This window comes from Acartia tonsa, chromosome 7 (assembly GCF_053477335.1).
Source record: "Acartia tonsa isolate MP-2025a chromosome 7, ASM5347733v1, whole genome shotgun sequence".
NCBI classification, from domain to species: Eukaryota; Metazoa; Arthropoda; class Copepoda; order Calanoida; family Acartiidae; genus Acartia; species Acartia tonsa.
This window is the reverse complement of record NC_137266.1, coordinates 51,915,408-51,936,051: the sequence shown is the minus strand read 5'-3', so window position 1 is coordinate 51,936,051 and position 20,644 is coordinate 51,915,408. Positions and strand designations below refer to the sequence as shown.

The 20,644-nt window shown below is 33.0% G+C and overlaps 1 protein-coding gene across 2 annotated transcripts in view; it reads left to right on the top strand.

Moving 5' to 3' along the window:
• The window catches only part of LOC145324371 (FMRFamide receptor-like), a 97,558-nt gene that overhangs the window by 2,062 nt on the left and 74,852 nt on the right, over nucleotides 1-20,644 (top strand). For both annotated transcript variants that reach the window (XM_080166976.1, XM_080166975.1), the window contains exon 2: nucleotides 4,878-4,954. In XM_080166976.1, coding sequence (XP_080023102.1) covers nucleotides 4,878-4,954 — 77 coding nt within the window. The remainder of the gene's footprint in view (nucleotides 1-4,877; nucleotides 4,955-20,644) is intronic.

Sequence of the window (20,644 nt, the reverse complement as noted above, 5' to 3'; positions counted from 1 at the left end):
AAAGAATTTATCTTTTGAGAGTTTTCAATCTAATTGAAAATAACAGAGCGGCTTTCTTTCATCCAACCAATAAAGTGTTCCAATGTTTTCACAAATTTTACTTTTAAAAGCTGTAGATTTTTGAAAACTTTAATTCTTTATTGAACTATCTTAAATTTTGTATGCAGCTAAAGTAAAATGAATTCGCACAAAAAAGGATTTAGCCAATAGTTTTCTAAATCACAATTGAATAGCCAATAAATTGATGTAAATCCCCAATGATGATACTCAGAATAACCCCTTCTTTAGATTGAAATTAGTAGTTGAAACGTTTGGAAACTTAACTTAATGAACCAACTAATTAAAATTTTTAAAAAAAGTACCCAAATTTGTTAAGATAACGAATAAGAAATGTTATTATAAAACTTTGGGGACTAGTGTAATAAACAGCCAATGTCCACTCACCCACTGATTGCTATTGCTAAGCTTGAAATAAATGTTAGATGGAAGGAACACTTTAAAATCTACCAACAAAAGTCTGAACAATATGGGAAATAATCTGACAAAATAGTATTAGACTGACAGTATAGTACAATGTTTTGGAATAGGATTTTATTGTTTTAATCCAAGATATAAAGACTTTGAAGCTTTTATAGTGCATATAAAAAATGACGTCATATAAGAATTTTAATAGACGTAATTCAATTTTTTTAGGCCATTCTAAAATCCAAAAGCATAACAATTGGTAAATGATTAGAGTAAAACGAAAGAAGGGGAAGGGGTTAAATAATTGTACGTCCCCACAACATAGACCCTGTGCAGACTTTCAATAGGGTCATTTAATATCAGCCATTAGCATCGTAAATATTAACACAGTCATGTCAATACAAAAGAGCAGAAAGCAAAACGAAAAAGGTCCCCAAGACTGGGCCAGATAGTTGTCTTGGTTATACATCTATACTTATTACATCTATTGATAAATTGAGGTTGCAAAGTTTATTTTGATGTTAGGTTTACAAAAATCTTTTGAATGTAGAAAAGTTTTAGAAAACAATAGAAGACTTATTACCTATCAGACTCAAATACTTTTTGTTCTCTGCACTGGCTGGGTTTCTTTTTAGCGATGCAACCAGGGATCTAAAGGGATCAAACAATGGCTTATAAATTGATGTACAGTCAAATATACACAAAATTAGATCCCTTCTGTAGATTACAATTAGTGGCTGAAACGTTTGGACACTCAACTTAATTATGCAATGTAATAAATAGCCCATTGTCCCCTCAATCCCTGGCTTGTATTATAGAAGGGTATATATTTGTTTAAAATAATAGTTTTTATATCAATGCAGGGCCTAACATAACCCTAACCCAACTTGGCTATCTAGTATCCAATATAATCTAACCTAACTTGACCTAAAAAGAAAATAAACAAAAAAGTGGAAAAAATAACCCTCCTTATCTTTACTAACAGTTCCATAGTATAGATGTATATACAGACTACCTCCCTTCCTTTTTTAGAGACCTCTTTCGTCTGCTTCTAAATTATTTTCTGCTACTTGGCTGTGTTAATATAAGCGACACCATTAGTTGATTTTTAATGAACCAATAAAAAAGGTTGCATAAGGCGGTTACGATGGGGAGATACAACTTTATTTAACCCTTACTCCCTCTAGTGTTTTACTCTAATTTTTCAATTAATTTTACATAATTTTGCTCAATAGAGTACTTTATTTGTTAGCTTGAAAGAAACATGAAGTTGAAACATAGCTATAGAAAAGCTTTGCTTATAAAATTGGTTTTAGTTAATCTCCTAAAGTTTTGGACATTAATTTTGATTAGATGCTGAGGTATTGAAAAAAAAATATACTTTTAATGAACTATGTATTCAAAAAGTTTTTATAAAGTTGCATTTAACAAGGATACAAATAATACAAATTAGAACGATGTCACTACGCCTGAAGCATAAAATCTGTAACTGGGTCACCTAATGGTCTCTGCTCTCTAGGGTGCTACTGGTGTTGCATTGGTTTTATGCTACTTTCTAAGGGGTTCATACTTGATACACGCCAAGCCCTATAGACCAGAAAAAATATCCTCGGACTAAAAATAATAAGCGGTTGAGGAAACCCCCACCCCACCACCAGAGCACACAAACTATTCTAATAGGTTAATTTTGGATCATCTATGCATCTTTGAAATGTCCTCTAAACTACATAATATAGTTTGAATCACTAATTAGTAAACTTATTAAAACTAGAGTACAATTTGATCATAACATATTCTCTATTACAAAGTCATGTCTATTTAAATCACTTCAACGGCTTCATTTACAACACTAGTGGAGTTCAATTCCATAACTCATTTTTTTTTATTTTATATTTAAAAAGAAAAAGTAAAACAATTCTTGGTGGGGGGGGGGGGAAGTAATTTTTCTAGGGGTAATTTCTCTTGTGATGGTGGTGATACCCTCCCGTAAAATAGGTATAAATAAATCTTCCCAGGACCTTTGAGAAGGAGAACCCGATCTGTTCATCGGTTAGTGAGATCCTTTGGTAAAAACAGACAGACCTCCTGTTACTTTTTTTATAAGGATTTTATTCAGGGTTCGGAAGCCGCGCCTCAGCCGCGCATAAGGCTCAGTTTTAAACCTGCTTGTGAGCAGAAAAAGAAATTTTTGAAAGAAGGATTGTCTACTAAAGAGACAGTTTTATACATCAAGCCAAATTTTATAGTGATAAAATGACGATTTCACTGAGGCTTACACGCGGCTTACGCGCGGCTTCCGATCCCTGATTTTATTTGTCTTTGGGAAGTTATAGGCTTTTTCTATAATTATGGTCTGTACGTACATCCTTCCGTAGCAGATGGCTCCAATCGTTAGAGCTTCGCCTTTATGAATTTTGTCATTCTTGTTTTAGCTAAAAAACTAGTACATTTTCTTAATAATTATAGGTACATTGTACATTTATATTACTAATAATTAGCTTAATTAACTGATTATCGCTAATCATATAATAGGAATAGGAATTGACGGATTAGTCAATGTACAAAAATATAAAAGCTTACGACAGCTTGAATAAAAAAAGAGCAGTAAACTATTATTAAGAAAATATAGTAAAATTAAGTAAACTGTAAATAATAAAAAATAAAAAAAACCTTCTAATATAAAGTAATTTTTTCGTTACGGAAGGACTCTGATTGACTTCAGTACTTAAGTAGCTGCACTACATAACATTCTAGCAATGTTGAATTTAATTTCATTTTTTCACAATAAACCAGTGAAGTTGTTGAAAGTCAAAATTAGGGTTGGGCTGGTTATCCGGAAATTTTCAATATCTGACCGGATACAGGATATTCTAACTATCCGGCCGGCTATCCGGCAATATAATCTTTCATATTATAGTACAAAAATTCCTACTTTTTATATTTTAAATGGCTGCAATTTTCTTATTTTTGATGGTAGATGCATTTTTTTTTCAGAAAATGTTTATTTACATGACATTTTAATTGAAATCTCAAAACATGACTTTTGCGAGGGCAGTTGTACTTGGCAGCTGCAGCCATCGCAGCCAGCAGTTGTCAGCTAATCGGCAGCCGATTTTTATTAAGAATTTTTTGCTAATTCAATATCCGGTTATCCGACCGGATATCCGGTAATTTCCTGGATATCCGATATCCGAAAAAACAAGTATCCGGCACAACCCTAGACTCAAGATAATATATTAACAAATATATAATTTAAAGTTGTTTAAAAATCTAGTTACCTTATCCCTGAACAAGGCATAGGTTACTAAGTACACTCAGCTTCATGCAGTAATTATTACAGGTATTTATCGCCTCGTATTATAGACAGCTTGCCGCAAAAATTAACTGGAATTGGTTAATGATTTTTATTTCTAAATTCGTGAGAAATTGTTTATAGACTTTTTTATGCTTGATTTTTCAGTATGGTACTCAAAGAAAATCTCTTTTCCCCCATAAGAATAAGAACTGACGAACAGACAAATTAAATCCTATCTATCGCTAATTGTTACACAAGTCCCCAAAGTTTAATAATAACGTTTTCTCATTTGTTAGCTTAACAATTATGGGGCCTTTAATGAATTTTGATTGGTTAGTTCATCAAGTTAAGGTCCAAACGTATCAACCAATAATTGTAATCTATAGAAATGGTACTTTTGAGTATTATCATTGGGTATATACATCAATTTATCGGCCACTGTCTTATCCCTTTACATCCCTGTCTGAACCTGGTAATAATCTGCATCACTGACTCAATATCAAATCAAATAATAATAAACAAGGGCATGTGTGTCATAAGTTAGCACACAACTTCAAGCAAATAATATAGTTATACTAGTGGTTAAGCCTCTAGATGAAGGGGGGGGGGGCACACCATCATTTCAAATTTCAGTTTTTTAGAGTTTTAAAGGAAAAATAAGTAAACAAATTTATATATGGTAAAGGAGAACCATATCGATTTAGCGATTAGCGAGATCCCTTTATACAGACAAAAAAAGCTTTCTACTATATATGATAGAAGCAATGCACAGAAATTTGCTTTTGTTTATTTTTATTTGTGAATTGTATCTCCTTGGTCATTTCATTCATATTAACGGACATTCGAACAGACGACTTAAGGACAAACTGTATCTACAGAGTAGCTGTGCTAAAAATTATGTTATATTTGTCGCATTGTTTACTTTCCTACTCAAGATCTTTTTGGAAAAATGATGAAAAAACAACAAAATATTTGTCCTTCTCTTATAAAGACTACACGTCAACTTCGAATGTTTAAATTTTTCAACCAAAATATCTTTGCTTTAGAAAACGTAAAATTGCACAGAATAGCAACGTAATACAGACAATTTTCCACGAATGATAAAATCTTTATTTAGACGGGTGTCCTACCTATACTATGGATGAGATAAGGTTGATAATGGGAGTCAAATACTGGTTCGAGGGTATCATTCAGGTAATTATTTTTATTGGACAATACACTCTGTTTCATTATAAAATAGCTTATAGAGTAAATTTTAATTTAAAATATAATATTTTTCCTTGTAAACTGAATTTTAAAACCTGTAGTACAAGCAAATTCTGCAATTTATTAAAAGAAGAAAATTTGTTTTCTCTTGAGAATGATTGATTGCTTGGCCTAGGGACAAGGGATAATACAACCAAAGAAAAACGTTTGTTATTCTAGTCAAATTATTTTACACTAACTGCTATACCCCTAGAGGCATCAGGGGGAACTAAGGGTAAGGGTAAAATTAAATTTGGTCGATCTTTATTTTGATGGGTGATTTATCTTGGGAGGGTGGTGGTACCCTCCTACAAAACCTTCCAAGGACTTATAAGAAGATATCCTGTTAAGGAGAACCATATCGGTTCTAGCGAGATACTTCGGTACAAACAGACAGACATACTAAGGTTAAAATTGATATAAACAGAATCATGTATGTAATGTTTATCACCCTTTAATGTTTAATAGCCTCTAAGGGCACTTTGGGTGGTGGTGAAAAGAATTTCACTCCCCTCCAAGGATTATTAGCATTATCTAACAGGTTATCAGGAGACATTGGTGTAAAGTTGGTGCAAAATAGTTTTTTCTTTGAACGTTTCAGCCACTGATTGTAATCTACAGAAGGCAGAATTTTAAGTATAACCATTAGTGATATACATCAAATTATCGGCCATAATCTTATCTCTTTAGATCCATGTCATGGACCATTAGTTGCCCGTCGTAAAATTATAAATTTTCCAAAAATTAAATTTTCTGAAGTAGAAAGTTTATAAGATAAACGAAATTGTAGGTCGGTCAGCCTGTCATTATGAACACATAAATCATGCCTAAGTTTTCATCCTTGTTTTTTCACCGTCGTTGTAAATTTTTATGTTCTTTTGATTGTTAGAATAATCCTATTATATAAAGTAGTCAGCTTTTGTTGTCTGTACCAAAGGATTTCCCTTACCGCTATGACGATATGGTTCTCCTTTACAGTGAACCTTCTTATAGGTTAAGGGAATGTTTTTAGCTATTTTGAGGAGGGTATCTCCACCCTCCCAATAAAAATTTACTGAACATTTTTTTTCTTTTCTTTTTCTTTATAGATCTTAAAATATAATAGGGGGAGGATCAACTTCTCCCTCTCCCTTAAGTATCCCTAGAGTCTTCTAGGGGCGTAGCTGCTAGTAACTTCAGAATGAAGTTACTCACAATATAATAAAACCTTAATTGTATAAAAACATTTTTTAAAACTCTCAAATACATTAAGTGAAATTTATTGAGTTTGTATTGAATTGAATTTGAATAAAAAGACGATAAGAAACAGGGATCTACAGGGATAAGACAATGACCGATATATTGATGTACATCCCCAATAATGATACACAAAATTGCCCTTATATATATTACAATTAGTAGTAGAAAAGTTGGGTCACTCATCTGAGTAAACAAACCAATCAAAAGTTAATGAAAGTCCCCAAAGTTTTTAAGCCAACAAATTAGAAAACTTTATCATAAAACTTTGGGGACTATTGTAATAAAACAACCCAATGTCTTCTCCCTCCATGGATAAGAAAGCTGCCAAATAAATGTTCTATAAAATGCTTACAATTTCAAGCAAACAATAATACCTCAACTAGAAAGGGCAGGATTCTCCTTCGAATTTTAAGATATCATCGAGAGAATCCAGAGCAATTTGCTTGTAATTTGATACGATACTCTAAAGATATAAGATTAAGTAACATCCAACAGACAATCAACCTTTTGATTGTACGATTTTTGTCTGACCATGATCATGAGTTACGCCTGTTTATAGACCAAGGCATTCCCCCTACTCTAAGTAGTACTTAATCTATATCACTGAAATTAATAGTTTAGCTTGTTATTACTGCGCTACTTAAAAGTTTAAAAACCAAAAAAAAAAGTTTTCTAGGTTGAAGGATAATTTAAAATGTGAGGCACATCTAAGAATAATCCTTCTAAAGAAAGTTTTCAAGTTTGGTAATCACGTTTCCGCATAAAAAAGTATAAAAGTCACAGATATGTACAAACAAACAATTATTTCAACGACAACAAATCACACTTTATTTGCGCCCAAAGCGTTTGTACTACCTATTCTTTTTTTAAAAAGTTTGTTCATGATATCACTAACAAAACTAGTTTTAATCTTATCATTTTTATTTTAATATCCGCGGAAAACTGCCTTTTAAAAGATGCGACAAATAACTATTCTTGTTGCTTCCAATTCAATGAAAAATGTAGATCTTTAGGTCCAGTGGTTTCTAAGATCTTAAAGGACACATGGACAAATAAACATCAAGATATTTTAGCATATTTATAGGATTAGTATTATACAGGGATCTAAAGGTATAAGACAATGAATGTTATATTGATATACATCCCCAATGATAATACACAAAATTACCCCTTCTGTAGATGACAAAGTTGTCAAGCCAAAAAATAAGAAAACGTCATTATAAAACTTTGAGCACTGATGTAATTAACAGTCCAATGTCCCCTCCCTCCCTGATTAACAAAAGTTGTAAATTGTTCATGTTTATATGAAATATTTGGATAATATTCTAAAGGAGTGTCCAGTTTCTTTATACAAAGAAATGTAGGCGAAATATCAGTGTTTTTTCAAAAACACCAAAAAATGCTTTTACATACAAGGACAATCTAAAACGAGAATAGTTTTCATGAAAAAAAGATACTGTCCTTTCATGTAGAGGCATACAAACCTTAGGGATATGTCTTTTTTACCATCGTTTTAGATGTCCCAAAGACCATACAAATGACGATAAAGCATTGATAACATTTATTGAATTGATGGAAGAAATGAAAACTAGATGCCATTTTTTCAAAAGGCACACAAAAGTTTACAATCAAAAAGAGAGACATACAGAAAGAGAGAGAAAAACCATGCTTTTAATAAAAAAATTACTTGTTAGGTTAACAACAGTAATGTCAAAAAAAATGAAATATCTGTTTGAAAAAAATCCCTTAAAAATAAGTACAGGGTGTTTTTTTTAATAGGACAAAAGTATTGCTTAATACAACCCACTTGCCATTGACAGAAATTAATAATCTATATCTTAATTTCTTTATTGGGTTGGGGCAATTTGTATAAGAAAAAAATAATTGGCGATTTTCAACAAATTATGCCTTAAAACGGGTTTTTCCAAAGTACATATTTTTTGGAAGATTTTTGGATAATGACCAATTTAAAGAGTGTGCAAAAGTACTTATATTTCTGTGCTACGTATAGTTTAGGAGCTACGAGGTAAAATGTCCCAACTTAATAAAAACTTTTCAACCTTTCTCACATTTTCCAACTACAAATTCTATACTACAAATAGCATGAATATGATACATATATTTCTAAAAACTAGAGTTTATGACAATTCTAACGGTGTGCATGACACTTTTCTACTATAAACACAAGCCGCGCAATTTGATTCTTAAAAATATACGCATTTTTGCACACTCTTTTAATTGGTCATGATTCAAAAATCTTCCAAAAATAGATACTTTTGGAAAAACCTGTTCTTAAGGCATAATTTGTTGAAAATCGTTAAATGTTTTTTTCTTATACAAATTGCTTCAACCCAATAAAGAAATTAAGATATAGATTGTTAATTTCTGTCAATGGCAAATGGGTTATATTAAGCAATACTTTTGTCCTATTAAAAAAAACACCCTGTATAACATATGGAAAAAATAGCAGTTTTGTGGGTATGCCGCATAAAAATAGTAAATATTCTGTCCATGTTAGGGATGGGAATTAGGCACACAAATAAAGTATACTTTACAAAACAACAACAAAACAAGGATGACAACATCAATAAAAGCAAAGCTCTGAAACAGTAGAACAAACAAACATTAAGATTAATAGAGTGTTAAAACTAAATAAGAATAATATAAATGTCTCAGTCTAAACAAAATTGTAAGTATTTTTTTGAAAAAAATGCTTAAATACATTATATTGTTTAAGGACATACTTATATTTTTAGGACTTATTTATAGGGATGCTTCGCTAATAACCTTGATGTGATAGGAATCATTATTCAAAAAATCAGATGAAGAGGATAATTATAACATTTAAAAAAATGGAATTAAAAAGGTAAAAATTTTTAAATGAACATTTGGACTATTATAGAGTAAATGTTAACACAGTCAATCCTCTACAAAAGAGCAAAAAGCAATTTGGTAGAAGACAAAAAAAGGTCGCCTCGATAGTTGTTTGGAGTACATTTATACTTATTGCATTTATTGTAGAAAGATGCAAATGTTAAAAAGACCTAATACATATTGTAGTATATGTTTTCTTATAAGTAGTTCAGTATAAGTGGGTGTCTGATTCTGATTGATATACTAGTTCTAGCAGATCCATACCTTTTCTCATAGATAATAGTCAGGGATCTAAAGGGATAAGACAATGGTCAATAAATTGATTTAAATTCCCAATGATGATACACAAAATTATCTCTTCTGTGAGAATAAGAATTTTGGGATCAGAGAAATAAACAGCCCAATGTCACCTCCGGCCCTGTAAAAAGTATGTTTTTCGTTTATTTCAATTTATTTTCATTAATTATAAAAACAAAACATAATTAAAATAAAACAAAAATTATTGGTTTATTTTTTTAGGTGACGCTTTTATGACAAATGTTACTCTTGTTTTATAATCCTATTATGAACACAAAGTGTAGACTTTTGCAGGAAGGGAAGGACATTGGGCTGTTTATTACAATTGTCCCCAAAGATTTATTATTCGATGGGGACTTTTGTTAAATTTTGATTGGTTGGTTCTTCAAGATGAGTGTCCAAACGTTTCAATACAAATTGTAATCTACAGGTAGGGCGATTTTATATATCACCATTAGGGATGTACATCAATTTATCGGTCATTGTCTTATCTCTTTAGATCCCTGGGATTTTTGAATATCATGTAATATCTAACCAATTATTGCCAAGGTTAATCGATTTATTACCTTTTTTTATTCTTTAGTTTTGGTTATTCCTTGAACAAATATTTTATATCAACATCATTTAGTTATAAACCACCCTACACCCTTTATGCTTGCAATACAGTGGAAATAAGAGGTTCGGGTGTTGCTTTTCTATACCTAACCATTACGGGAAACCCTTATCCCTATTTTGAAATAAGGTGGGGTTTATGTGCTTTAATAAACATTTTGAGAAATACAGCCAAAAGTGTTTTAATCAAAAAAGCAAATTAAATGTATCTTAACTAAAATTTCTAAAACAATCAACTGCCTTATGGCTGCAAAAAAAGATTTTATTGTATGTGCAAAAATGTTGAAATTAGAAGTGTGGAATGTTCTTATCAAGACATAAATTAGAGGGAATGGTATTAAAGCCAGGGAGAGAGGGGACATTGGACTGTTTATTACACTAGTCCCCAAAGTTTTATTACAACGTTATCTCATTCGCCAGCTTGACAACTTTGGGAACTTCATCATTAATTATAATTTATAAGAGGTGTTATTTTTGTATTAACATTGGGGATGTACATCAATTTATCGGCCATTCTCTTATCCCATTAAAGCTTTTTTATCACAGTAATTAAAACTTTTGGGATGGGAGACCAGTTACGTGCATGCCGTCCATCCTGCACCGTGCATCAATGATCCTAGGAGCTACACCAGAAGAGTCCTACTGTGCTGGAAAGGTCCTAGGGTAGATGCCAGACTGAATTCTGGTCACTTCCCCCAGTTCAGGGGGTTTGGGTGGGGCTAACAATCCTTCCCTAGAAAAAACCTGCTCACGTTCAATCTGCACAAAGTAAAGACCAATTTAACTTTGGGCTCGGGAACGAAGTAGAGGTTGGAAACAACAATATGATGTTTGGCTGGGAAACCGCTAAAGGACCAGTCAGGCGGATGATTCTGAATTCCCGCAGACCAGCAAAAATTTGCACCTGGAATGTTCAGACAATGTTTCAGTCAGGCCAGACAGAAAACATTTGCCGAGAAATGCTTAAAGCCAAGGTTGATATCCTGGCTATCACCAAATCAAGGTGGACAAATAATGGAGAGTATAAACATCATTCTGGCTTGAAAATACTTTACTCAGGCCATATGAATGAGGATCTAGGACATAACCAAGGGGTGGCTCTTATGCTGACCAAGCAAGCAGAGCAGGCCATGATCAGTTGGCAACCCCATGGTCCAAGAATCATGGAGGCTTACTTCAAATCCTCAGATAAAAACATCAATCTGAGAATAATAGTAGCATATGCTCCTACAGAACAAGCAGATACAGAGGTCAAAAACGAATTTTATGATCAGCTTGACTCTGTATTTAAGAATGGTCATAAAGAAAAGGACCTGACCATGCTCCTAGGAGATTTCAATGCTCAAGTGGGGAGTAATAATGAGAATTTAGAAGAAGTCATGGGCAGATATGGCCTAGGCTTAAGTAATGGCAAGGAAAATGACAATGGTGATAGACTTGTAAGTTTTTGTACTGAAAACAAACTTGTCATTGGTGGAACCATCTTTAAACACAAGAAGATTCATACTGCCACCTGGAGATCACCAGATCAAAGAACCTTTAATCAGATAGATCACATCTGTATATCTAGACGTTTTAAAGGTTCTCTCCTTGATGTCAGGGTTGAAAGAGGACCTGATGTTAATTCAGACCATTATCTTCTATCTTCTAAAGTTCGGCTTAGATTTAAAAAGCAGGACACAAAGCCTAACCCCAGGAAAAAGTATAATTTAACAATCCTTCAAAACTCTGAAAAGCTACAAGAGTTTAAGCTCACTCTGGATTTGAGTTGTTGACTCTTCAAGAGGATGATGGAGTTGAAGATATTTGGCAAGGTATCAAAAAAGTTTATAATGATACTAGCCAAGAAAAATTAGGTTTCAAAAAGGCTAACCAAAAGCCGTGGATCACTCAAAGATCCATTGATCTTATGGATCAAAGAAGAGAGGTAAGACAAAAGACACTCTCCAGAAACTCTCCAGAAGATAAAGACCTGTTTAAGATGCTCAGCAGGGAAATCCAAAGAAGTGTCAGAATTGACAAAAAAGAACACTTGGAAAACCTTGCTATGCAAGCAGAAAATGCTGCGAATCAAAATAGAATGAAAGATGTCTATGAGATTACTAAGAGCATTGCAGGTAAAGTACACAAATCAGGATCACACATCAGGGACAAGGATGGTTCACTCCTTAAAACTGATGAAAATATTCTAAATAGATGGGCAGAGCACTTCACTGAACTGCTGAATCTTCCAGTTCCAGAGGAAGAAACTGAGATTCCACCCTCAGATGCACTTGACATTGACTGTCGAGCGCCAAATCTATTGGAAATCAAGGAGGCCATTAAAAGTTTGAAAAATAACAAGGCCGCTGGACCTGATAACATCCCAGCTGAGGTCATAAAAGCAGACCTAGATACATCTGCTGAGGCATTCCTACCTCTGATCACAAAGATATGGAATGATGAGTTATGCCCAGAGGACTGGAAGAATGGACATATCTCAATACTAGCCAAAAAAGGAGACTTGACCCAATGTGGAAACTACAGAGGGATAATGCTCCTTTCAGTACCTGACCGTATCCTTAGTAAGATTCTTCTAAATAGAATAAAGAAGAAGGTTAATGAAAAGCTAAGACCTAATCAGGCTGGATTTAGACCAAACCGGTTCACTATTGATCAGATAACCTCTCTAAGAATCATCATAGAGCATCCAAGGAATGGAACTCTGAGCTTTTTGTAAACTTCATTGACTACAAAAAAAGCATTTGATTCTTTAGACAGAAGATCTCTCTGGAAAATCTGCCGACACTATGGTATTCCAGAAAAGATAATCAATATCATTAAAGCTATCTATCATAAAGGAGGTGGAAATGTAATGTATAAAGGTAAACTATCAACCTTTTTTGAGATTGTAACAGGCGTCAGACAAGGATGCCTTCTTTCTCCCTTCCTTTTCCTCCTTGCCATTGACTGGATCATGAAGAACTGTGAAAGTAATAATGGCATTCACTGGGAGCTATTTGGCAATCCCAAATATTTAGGAGATCTGGACTTTGCTGATGATATCGCTTTGTTAACAAGCAATAGAAGTCAAATGCAAAGAAGGACTAACAGGATAGCTGAAACCTCCAAGAAAATTGGACTAGAAATAAATGTTCCTAAAACCAAAATACTCATATTAAATGCAAATTCCCAAGAACCAATTACTATTGGAGACCAAATTCTTGAGGATGTAGATTGTTTTGAGTATCTTGGAAGTACAATTTATGAAACTGGAGGCACTTTAACAGATGTTAAAGCTAGAATTAACAAATCTAGGACAGCCTTTGCCAGCCTGAACAAAATTTGGAATTCCAACAACATCTCCATAAAGACCAAGTTAAGACTTTTCAAGTCAAATGTTCTCTCTGTTTTGCTGTATGGGGCTGAAACTTGGTTCCTAAACACAGCAGTGGTCTCCAAGGAGAATCCACAAGATCTTTTGGCCAAATAAGATCACAAATGCTGAGCTTCTAGAGCGCAGTGATATGTCAGACATTAAACTGACAATAAAACAGAGAAAATGGAGATGGCTGGGGCACACTCTAAGGAAAGGGCATGATGATATAACCAATCAAGCCTTGACTTGGAACCCCCACGTAGGAAAGAGGAAACCAGGTAGACCAAAAACAACCTGGAGGAGGGAATTCTTAAGTGAACTGAAAGAAAAGAAAATTCCATCTTTCAGCAATGCCTCAAAACGTGCCCAAAAAAAGGAAGATTGGAGAACCATTGTGCATGGCCTACGTTCTGCCGAGAACTAAAAGGCAATGATGATGATGAATTAAAACTTTAATTTCTTTCAGAGATTTTTTCTTTTCTTTTGGAAGATTTTTTTCTGAATTATTTGGCAAAGTTACGCGACAATTTAAATTTATGCAACTGTCTGTTTGTTAAGATTCTGCTGAAAACAAAACATCTGTCTGTTTGTAATGTGGGGACTTAAATTTTGAAACGGTTTTTTCCGCTATTCCATTATATCAAAAAATACATGTTTAATATTAGCTTATGAAATACAAGAATCGCTAGCGGCTTCGCCACTAAAAGCATCTAGGTGCCTTTAAGATGGAAATGTGTAAGTCTACCCCCCCCCCCTCTCATTTTCATTCAGGTATAAAAGAAATGTTTTTTATAAAATAAATAGAAACCTTCCCTGGACCTATAAAAAGCTTTACTGTAAAGAAGAATGTCTTATCTCTTTAGGTCCCTGGAGATCTGTTTTTTTTATTATAAATATTTTAGATGTAACGTAAGAAATACTATTTTATGTATTATAGATTATGATTAATGGATAATGCATAGACGGGGTGCTATAAATTACGCAAAAAGTGCGAACTGTCATATTTCTGCGAAAGTGGGGATTTTAAGTTCCAAACATAAAAACATAAACAGTTCTATAGATTCAAATTATTAGTTGAAAAATGTGCACACTATAGTCTGGAACCAATAAACCAATTTGATAAAAGTACCCTAAGTTTTTTAAGCCAACGAATAAGATAACGTAGTTATATAAAACCTTAGTAACAGTTTAGTTAACCAGGGAAAATGGACCAGACGATGACCGATAAATTAATGTAGATTCCCAATAATGGTACAACAAAATTACCACTTCTGTAGATTGCAATTTAGGGGTAAAACGTTTGTAAACTCAACTTGATGTTAAGTCAACGAAGCTGAAGAAATCGTTATTATCAAACTTTAGGGACTACTTTATTGAACAGCCCATTGTCCCCTTCCTTTCTGAATAATCTGCTTAACTGGAGGCAAATGCGAATATGTAGAAAACACCTTGATGTGGAAGTGATGTTTGACAAACAGAGCTGGGAACAACACATATTTTACCAATCATATTATCTGCCCATTCTGTAGTAAGAGCGAAGCTTCTCTATAATATTGAGACTGTACGTAGGTACGTCATAGGATGAGAAGGGTAATTTAATACGATAATTTACAGGGATCTAAAGGGATAAGATAATGGCCGATAAATTGATATACATCCCCAATGATGATTCGCGAAATGATATCTTCTTTAGATTACTTTATTTTGTATACTTATGTATATTTTTGTCACAATATATTTATATAAAAGCTTTTTATAGTGCCTTTTAACAAATGAAGTAATACAATGCAAATGACCAATGATAGGTTAATACACAGACTAAATTACCAATGGCAGGCCAATATACATTTTAATTGACCAATTGCAGGCAAGTTTGACGTCATTAATTATAAACACTATGCAAATTGTCATATGGCTATGCAACTCTTTGATGGGAACTAACATTGTAGGTATGTCTAAAATTTATTTAGGGGATATCCTATTTTCTATCAAAAGTGTCCCTATATCAATATATATATATATTCGCCCCTAGCCTCTAGGGGCTTTGGCCCAAGATGTTTGATCAACCTAATTTTTCGTATTTTAAATTTAAAAGAAAAATTAAAGAAATTTTTGTAGGGGGGGTGTTTTTCATTGTGGGGGTGTCCAACCCCCCCATGAAAATAGTTGTAAACCTTCCCGGGACCTATGAGAAGCTACCCTGTAAAGGAGAACCCGATTGGTTCAGCGGTTAGCGAGATCCTTCGTTACAGACAAAAAAGTCGTATTTTAAATTTAAAAGAAAAATTAAAGAAATTTTTGTAGGGGGGGGTATTTTTCATTGTGGGGGTGTCCAACCCCCCCATGAAAATAGTTGTAAACCTTCCCGGGACCTATGAGAAGCTACCCTGTAAAGGAGAACCCGATTGGTTCAGCGGTTAGCGAGATCCTTCGGTACAGACAAAAAAGTTTACTACTTTATATAATAGGAGGGGGGGACGGGTACACAAATGTCAAAAAAAAAAAAGTAAAATAGCCTATAATCATTAGAGGACCTATATATTATGTAGCTACCCACAACTAAGCTATCAATTGGTCTATTGGTTGTATTGATCTTAACAAACAAATGAAAAAACTGTAATCTGACCGCAATTAGTTTTTTAAAAAGCTCCGTTTCCATGGATGCTGTAAATCTTGTTAATCATTATTTATCTATTTATTATTGGTATAAATAAACTATTTATTACCAGGGATCTAAAGGAATAAGACAATGTCCGATGAATTGATGTACATCTCAACGATGACACACAAAATTACCCCTTCTGTAGATTACATTTAGTGGTTGAAATGTTCGTACACTCATCTGATTGAACCAACCTAGCAAAACGTTCCCAATATTGTTAAGCCAACGGATAAGAAAATGAAATTATAAAACTTTGAGGACTATTTTTCAATGTCCCATTCCTCCCTTAAATAAACTATTTATTCCTCTGGTGTTCATTATATTGAGAGGTATAAAAATAATACATTATTTTCAAGAAAATATGTTAAAACAAGGTTGGCAACATACATAAAAGCCTAGCTCTGAAACGGAGGGACAAATGAACATTAACAATGAAGAGTGAGTAAACTGAATAAGCAAAGTATAAATGCACATGTCTAAACAAAATAATAAGTAAATTTGTTACAGGATACTGTTTAAGGACATACATACGTGCATTTTAGGAATCAGTACCCTGTAAGGACAGGGCATCTGGAATATATGGTTTGTGTTCCAAACCACATTTCGATCCCAAATTAAAATTAAATGTAAAAGTATGTAAGACTGAATAATTTTTGTTTTATATTTGCAATTAAAATATTTTTTTCAACAGATTTTCATTATTGACATCGTTGACATAAATATTATTAAAAGTATATTTCTATCATTTACTGGGGGCGTATTGATGGATTTAAGTCAATTTAAACATTTAAAGTGGTTGTTTGTTTATTAGGTGACACAAAATATTTATCATCCTTTTAAGTTCTTAGATTGGCAAATATTATCGCTAAACATTGTTTTTTTGCAAAATATCACAAAATACCATCTTTAGTAGCTCAAAGTATATACCGTAGAATTCAACATTACATATGTCTATTTTTGCTTCATTCAAAGCATTTTAAAAATATCGGTGCTTCCCCTAAAAGTTCCTGTCGAGCACTGAACCCAACCAATTTTTAAAAATAAATTCAGGGGTGGCTATTATAACAATCAATTCTACAAAAAAAAATCACGAAACCTTATAGAGTTTTTGTTGTAAAATCACAAAACCTTATAAAGTGTTTTATGTAAGTAAATAGTGGTAGGAAAGAAGGGGAGGAAAAGGGGAAGGAGGTTGTTTGTAAATTTTTCTTTAGAGTTGTTTGTCAGAATATCATTCCCTTGTCCCTGAATAAATTGAAAATTTCGGAGGAAAGTAATTTCCTGTGCGTCTCCTTTGAGGGGCCATAACCCGGCGGGCCTATGCCCACAGGACCCTAATCCTGCGTGGCTTCCTATCAATACCCATAATCTCTCAAAACATAACCTAAAGTAAACATAAAAAACTACGTCCCTACCCCTTTATATTTTTAAAAGAATGATGTGGGGGCGGGGGGTATTTTTCAACTTATATCTAAATATTGTGAATTATGATAATATTTGCAGCAAACCTTGTTAATAGTTTTGCACTAAGTGACGCATAAAAAAAGTTTACGCATTCCTTTTAGGACTGCGTACAAAATGCGTAAACACTCAGGGAGGGAGGGGGCATTGGGCTGTTTATTACACTAATCACAAAATTTTGATAATAACGTTTTCATATTTGTTGGCTCAACTACTTTTGTGACTTTTAATGAATATTGATTTGTTGGTTTATAAAGTTAAATGTCCAAACGTTTCAAAAACTAATTGTAATCTACAAAAGTGGCAATTTTGTGTGTCATCAGTAGGGATGTACATTACATTTTCGGCCATTGTGTAATCCCTTTAGATGCCTGGTAAACACTCACTATACAAACATACAAAACAAGGATGACAACATCCATAAAAGCGAAGCACTGAACCGGTAGGACAAACGGACATTAACACTTGTATAGTATCTGAACTGAAAAATCGAAACATAAATGTATAAATGTCGAATCAAAATTGTAGGTAAATTTGTTGAAAAACTGCTTAAAAACAGGACATACTTACATTTTTGGACTTGATTATAGAGTTGCTTCGCTTATAATATTGTTCTTTGTTGTCCCAGGAATCAATATACCAAAAATCAGATCAAACGGATAATTAAAACACTTGAAAATTTGTTGTTAAAAAAGTAGAAAAATCAACATGTTTAAAATGGACGTACGGACATTCTGGTAATGATTATAGAGTTGCTACGCTTTCTAAATCGTACCCAACTACTACAGGAATCATCATACAAAGTTTGAAATCGATAGGACAATTCTAACACGCCAAAATTAACGAATAAAAGCTATCTATCTCGGACGGACGGACGGACGGACGGACGGACCGACCCTAATTATAGAAAAGCTTCGCTTTTAAAAACGCATCTTTGGTGTATTTTGCTTGCAGTATATAAGTTATTAAACAAAGCAACAATATTCTGGCATTCATCAATTTGAATTTAAGTGGATTGAAAAAAAATCATTCAATTATTTCATTTAAATAAAATATATCCTGACGCGTGCAGAAGTGGGGCATTCACACCGATAGTGGACAAAATAATGCCACTGTCGTAGCGGGCATGCGTCTTGCATCATATTGGAAGGGTGACGCAAATTTTAGATCTCAGTTTTCTATTTGATTTACTATTTTTCTCTATAAGATAAAAGCGATGCCTGCTAGATTATCTAATTCGTTATAATATAAAGATGAATTTTTCTCAAATCGCCAAATCTGTGGTCTGTAATTTGCGTCACCCTTCCGACCTGACGCAAGACGCATAACCGCTACGACCGTGGCATTATTTTGTCCACTATCTCCACACCTCTGGTAAAACCCTGTGCATGCCACTAAATATATATATAATTATTAGGTCTTATTTATAATAAATAAAAATATTGTATACTCTATTTAATGAAGAAAGGCTTTAAATGTTTAGATTTACATCTGTTACTTTTTAGCTTTTGTCACCATTATAAAAGTTTAGTTAAAATTTAGAAAGCTAAGCCTAAATATTACAAAAATTATAAGGGTTATATACTATTCTAAAGGCTCAATCATTATTTAGAAAGCTTACCACCTATTCTTAAAGCTAATATATAAAATTTACTGCATTCTATGAAAACTATTTAATTCTGTATAGGTTTTGTTTACTAAAGCTCTGGGCGTTTCCGTGCATTTTCTTTACAGGGAAAACTAAGACTATACAGAGAGAGATAAGACAATGGGCTGTTTATTTCACGAGTCCTCAAAGTTTTATGATAACGTTTTCTTATTTGTTTGCTAAATAACTTTGAGGACCTTTACTAAATTTGCTTGGTTGGTTTATTAATTTTCAACCACGTATTTTAATGTACATACGGGGTAATTTTGTGTGTCATCATTAGCGATGTACATCAATTTATACGTCATTTTTTTATTCCTTTAGATCCCTGGTTTCCATGCCTTTTCTTTTACAGGGAAAACTAAATAAGACTATACCTGCTTTATTTCAGGGATCTAAAAGGATAACAAAATGGCCGATATATTAATGATATCCCCAATGATGATACACAAAATTACCCCTTGTGTAGATTACAATTAGTGATTGAAACGTTTGGACACTAATCAAAATTCAATTAAAGTCACCAAGGTTGTCAAGCCAATGAATATTCTAAGACTGGGGACTTTTGTAATAAATAGCCTAATGTCCCCTCGCTCTCTGTATGTTGACTGAATGAAATATAAAACTTCCTTTCAGTGAATTGTTAACCAAGATTTTAACCTTGGGTTTGTAAAGATTAATTCTATTCTTGATTCAAAATTTGCATTAATTTATCTAAACTGTTTTACATATTCTTGACATAATAAAATTTTAAATTTAAAACATAATTATATAATATACAGCAAAGCTCAGCTACTTAAAAAGGTTTTAAGGTGCTTTCCTTCAAAGTGTCTATTGAGCATTGACCCTCTCCCCTTCTTACTTTAAAATAGATTTTTAATATAATAAGTTTTTCCCTATACATAACTACTATTCTGAGAACTAGCCTGACAGAGCCTATACCTTTGGTGTTCGAACCTATATAACTTAACCTAAACTGATCTAAAGTAATAAAGAAACAAATCAAAATTAAACCCCCCAAATATATTAATTATTTATTGAGGGAAACCTACGGTGTTTGATCTTACTTAACTTCAAAATATATTACATTATAGACGTAGTTTTTGTTAATATTTAATTCTAAATTTAGAGTTAACCTTTGCTAGCTAAAGATCAAACATCAAGTTTAATGTTCATTTGTATATGTTAAGCCAGGCGCGTGCATAGGAATGTAGGTACTTTGAACAATATTTTAATAATAACAAGGATTACAACATCCATATAAGCGGAGCTCTGAAATGATAGAAAAATCGAATACTAACACTTGTAGAGTGTCAAAACTGAATAAGCAGAATATAAATGTTTAAGTCTACAAATGTTTAATATTAAGTTGTAAGTATTTTTACGCCTCTGAAGTATGAATATAAAACATGTATGTAATCTATTTTACATTATTACATTTAAATAAGTTTTTATTAAATAAACTCTGCTCTTAACTTCTAAAGATCT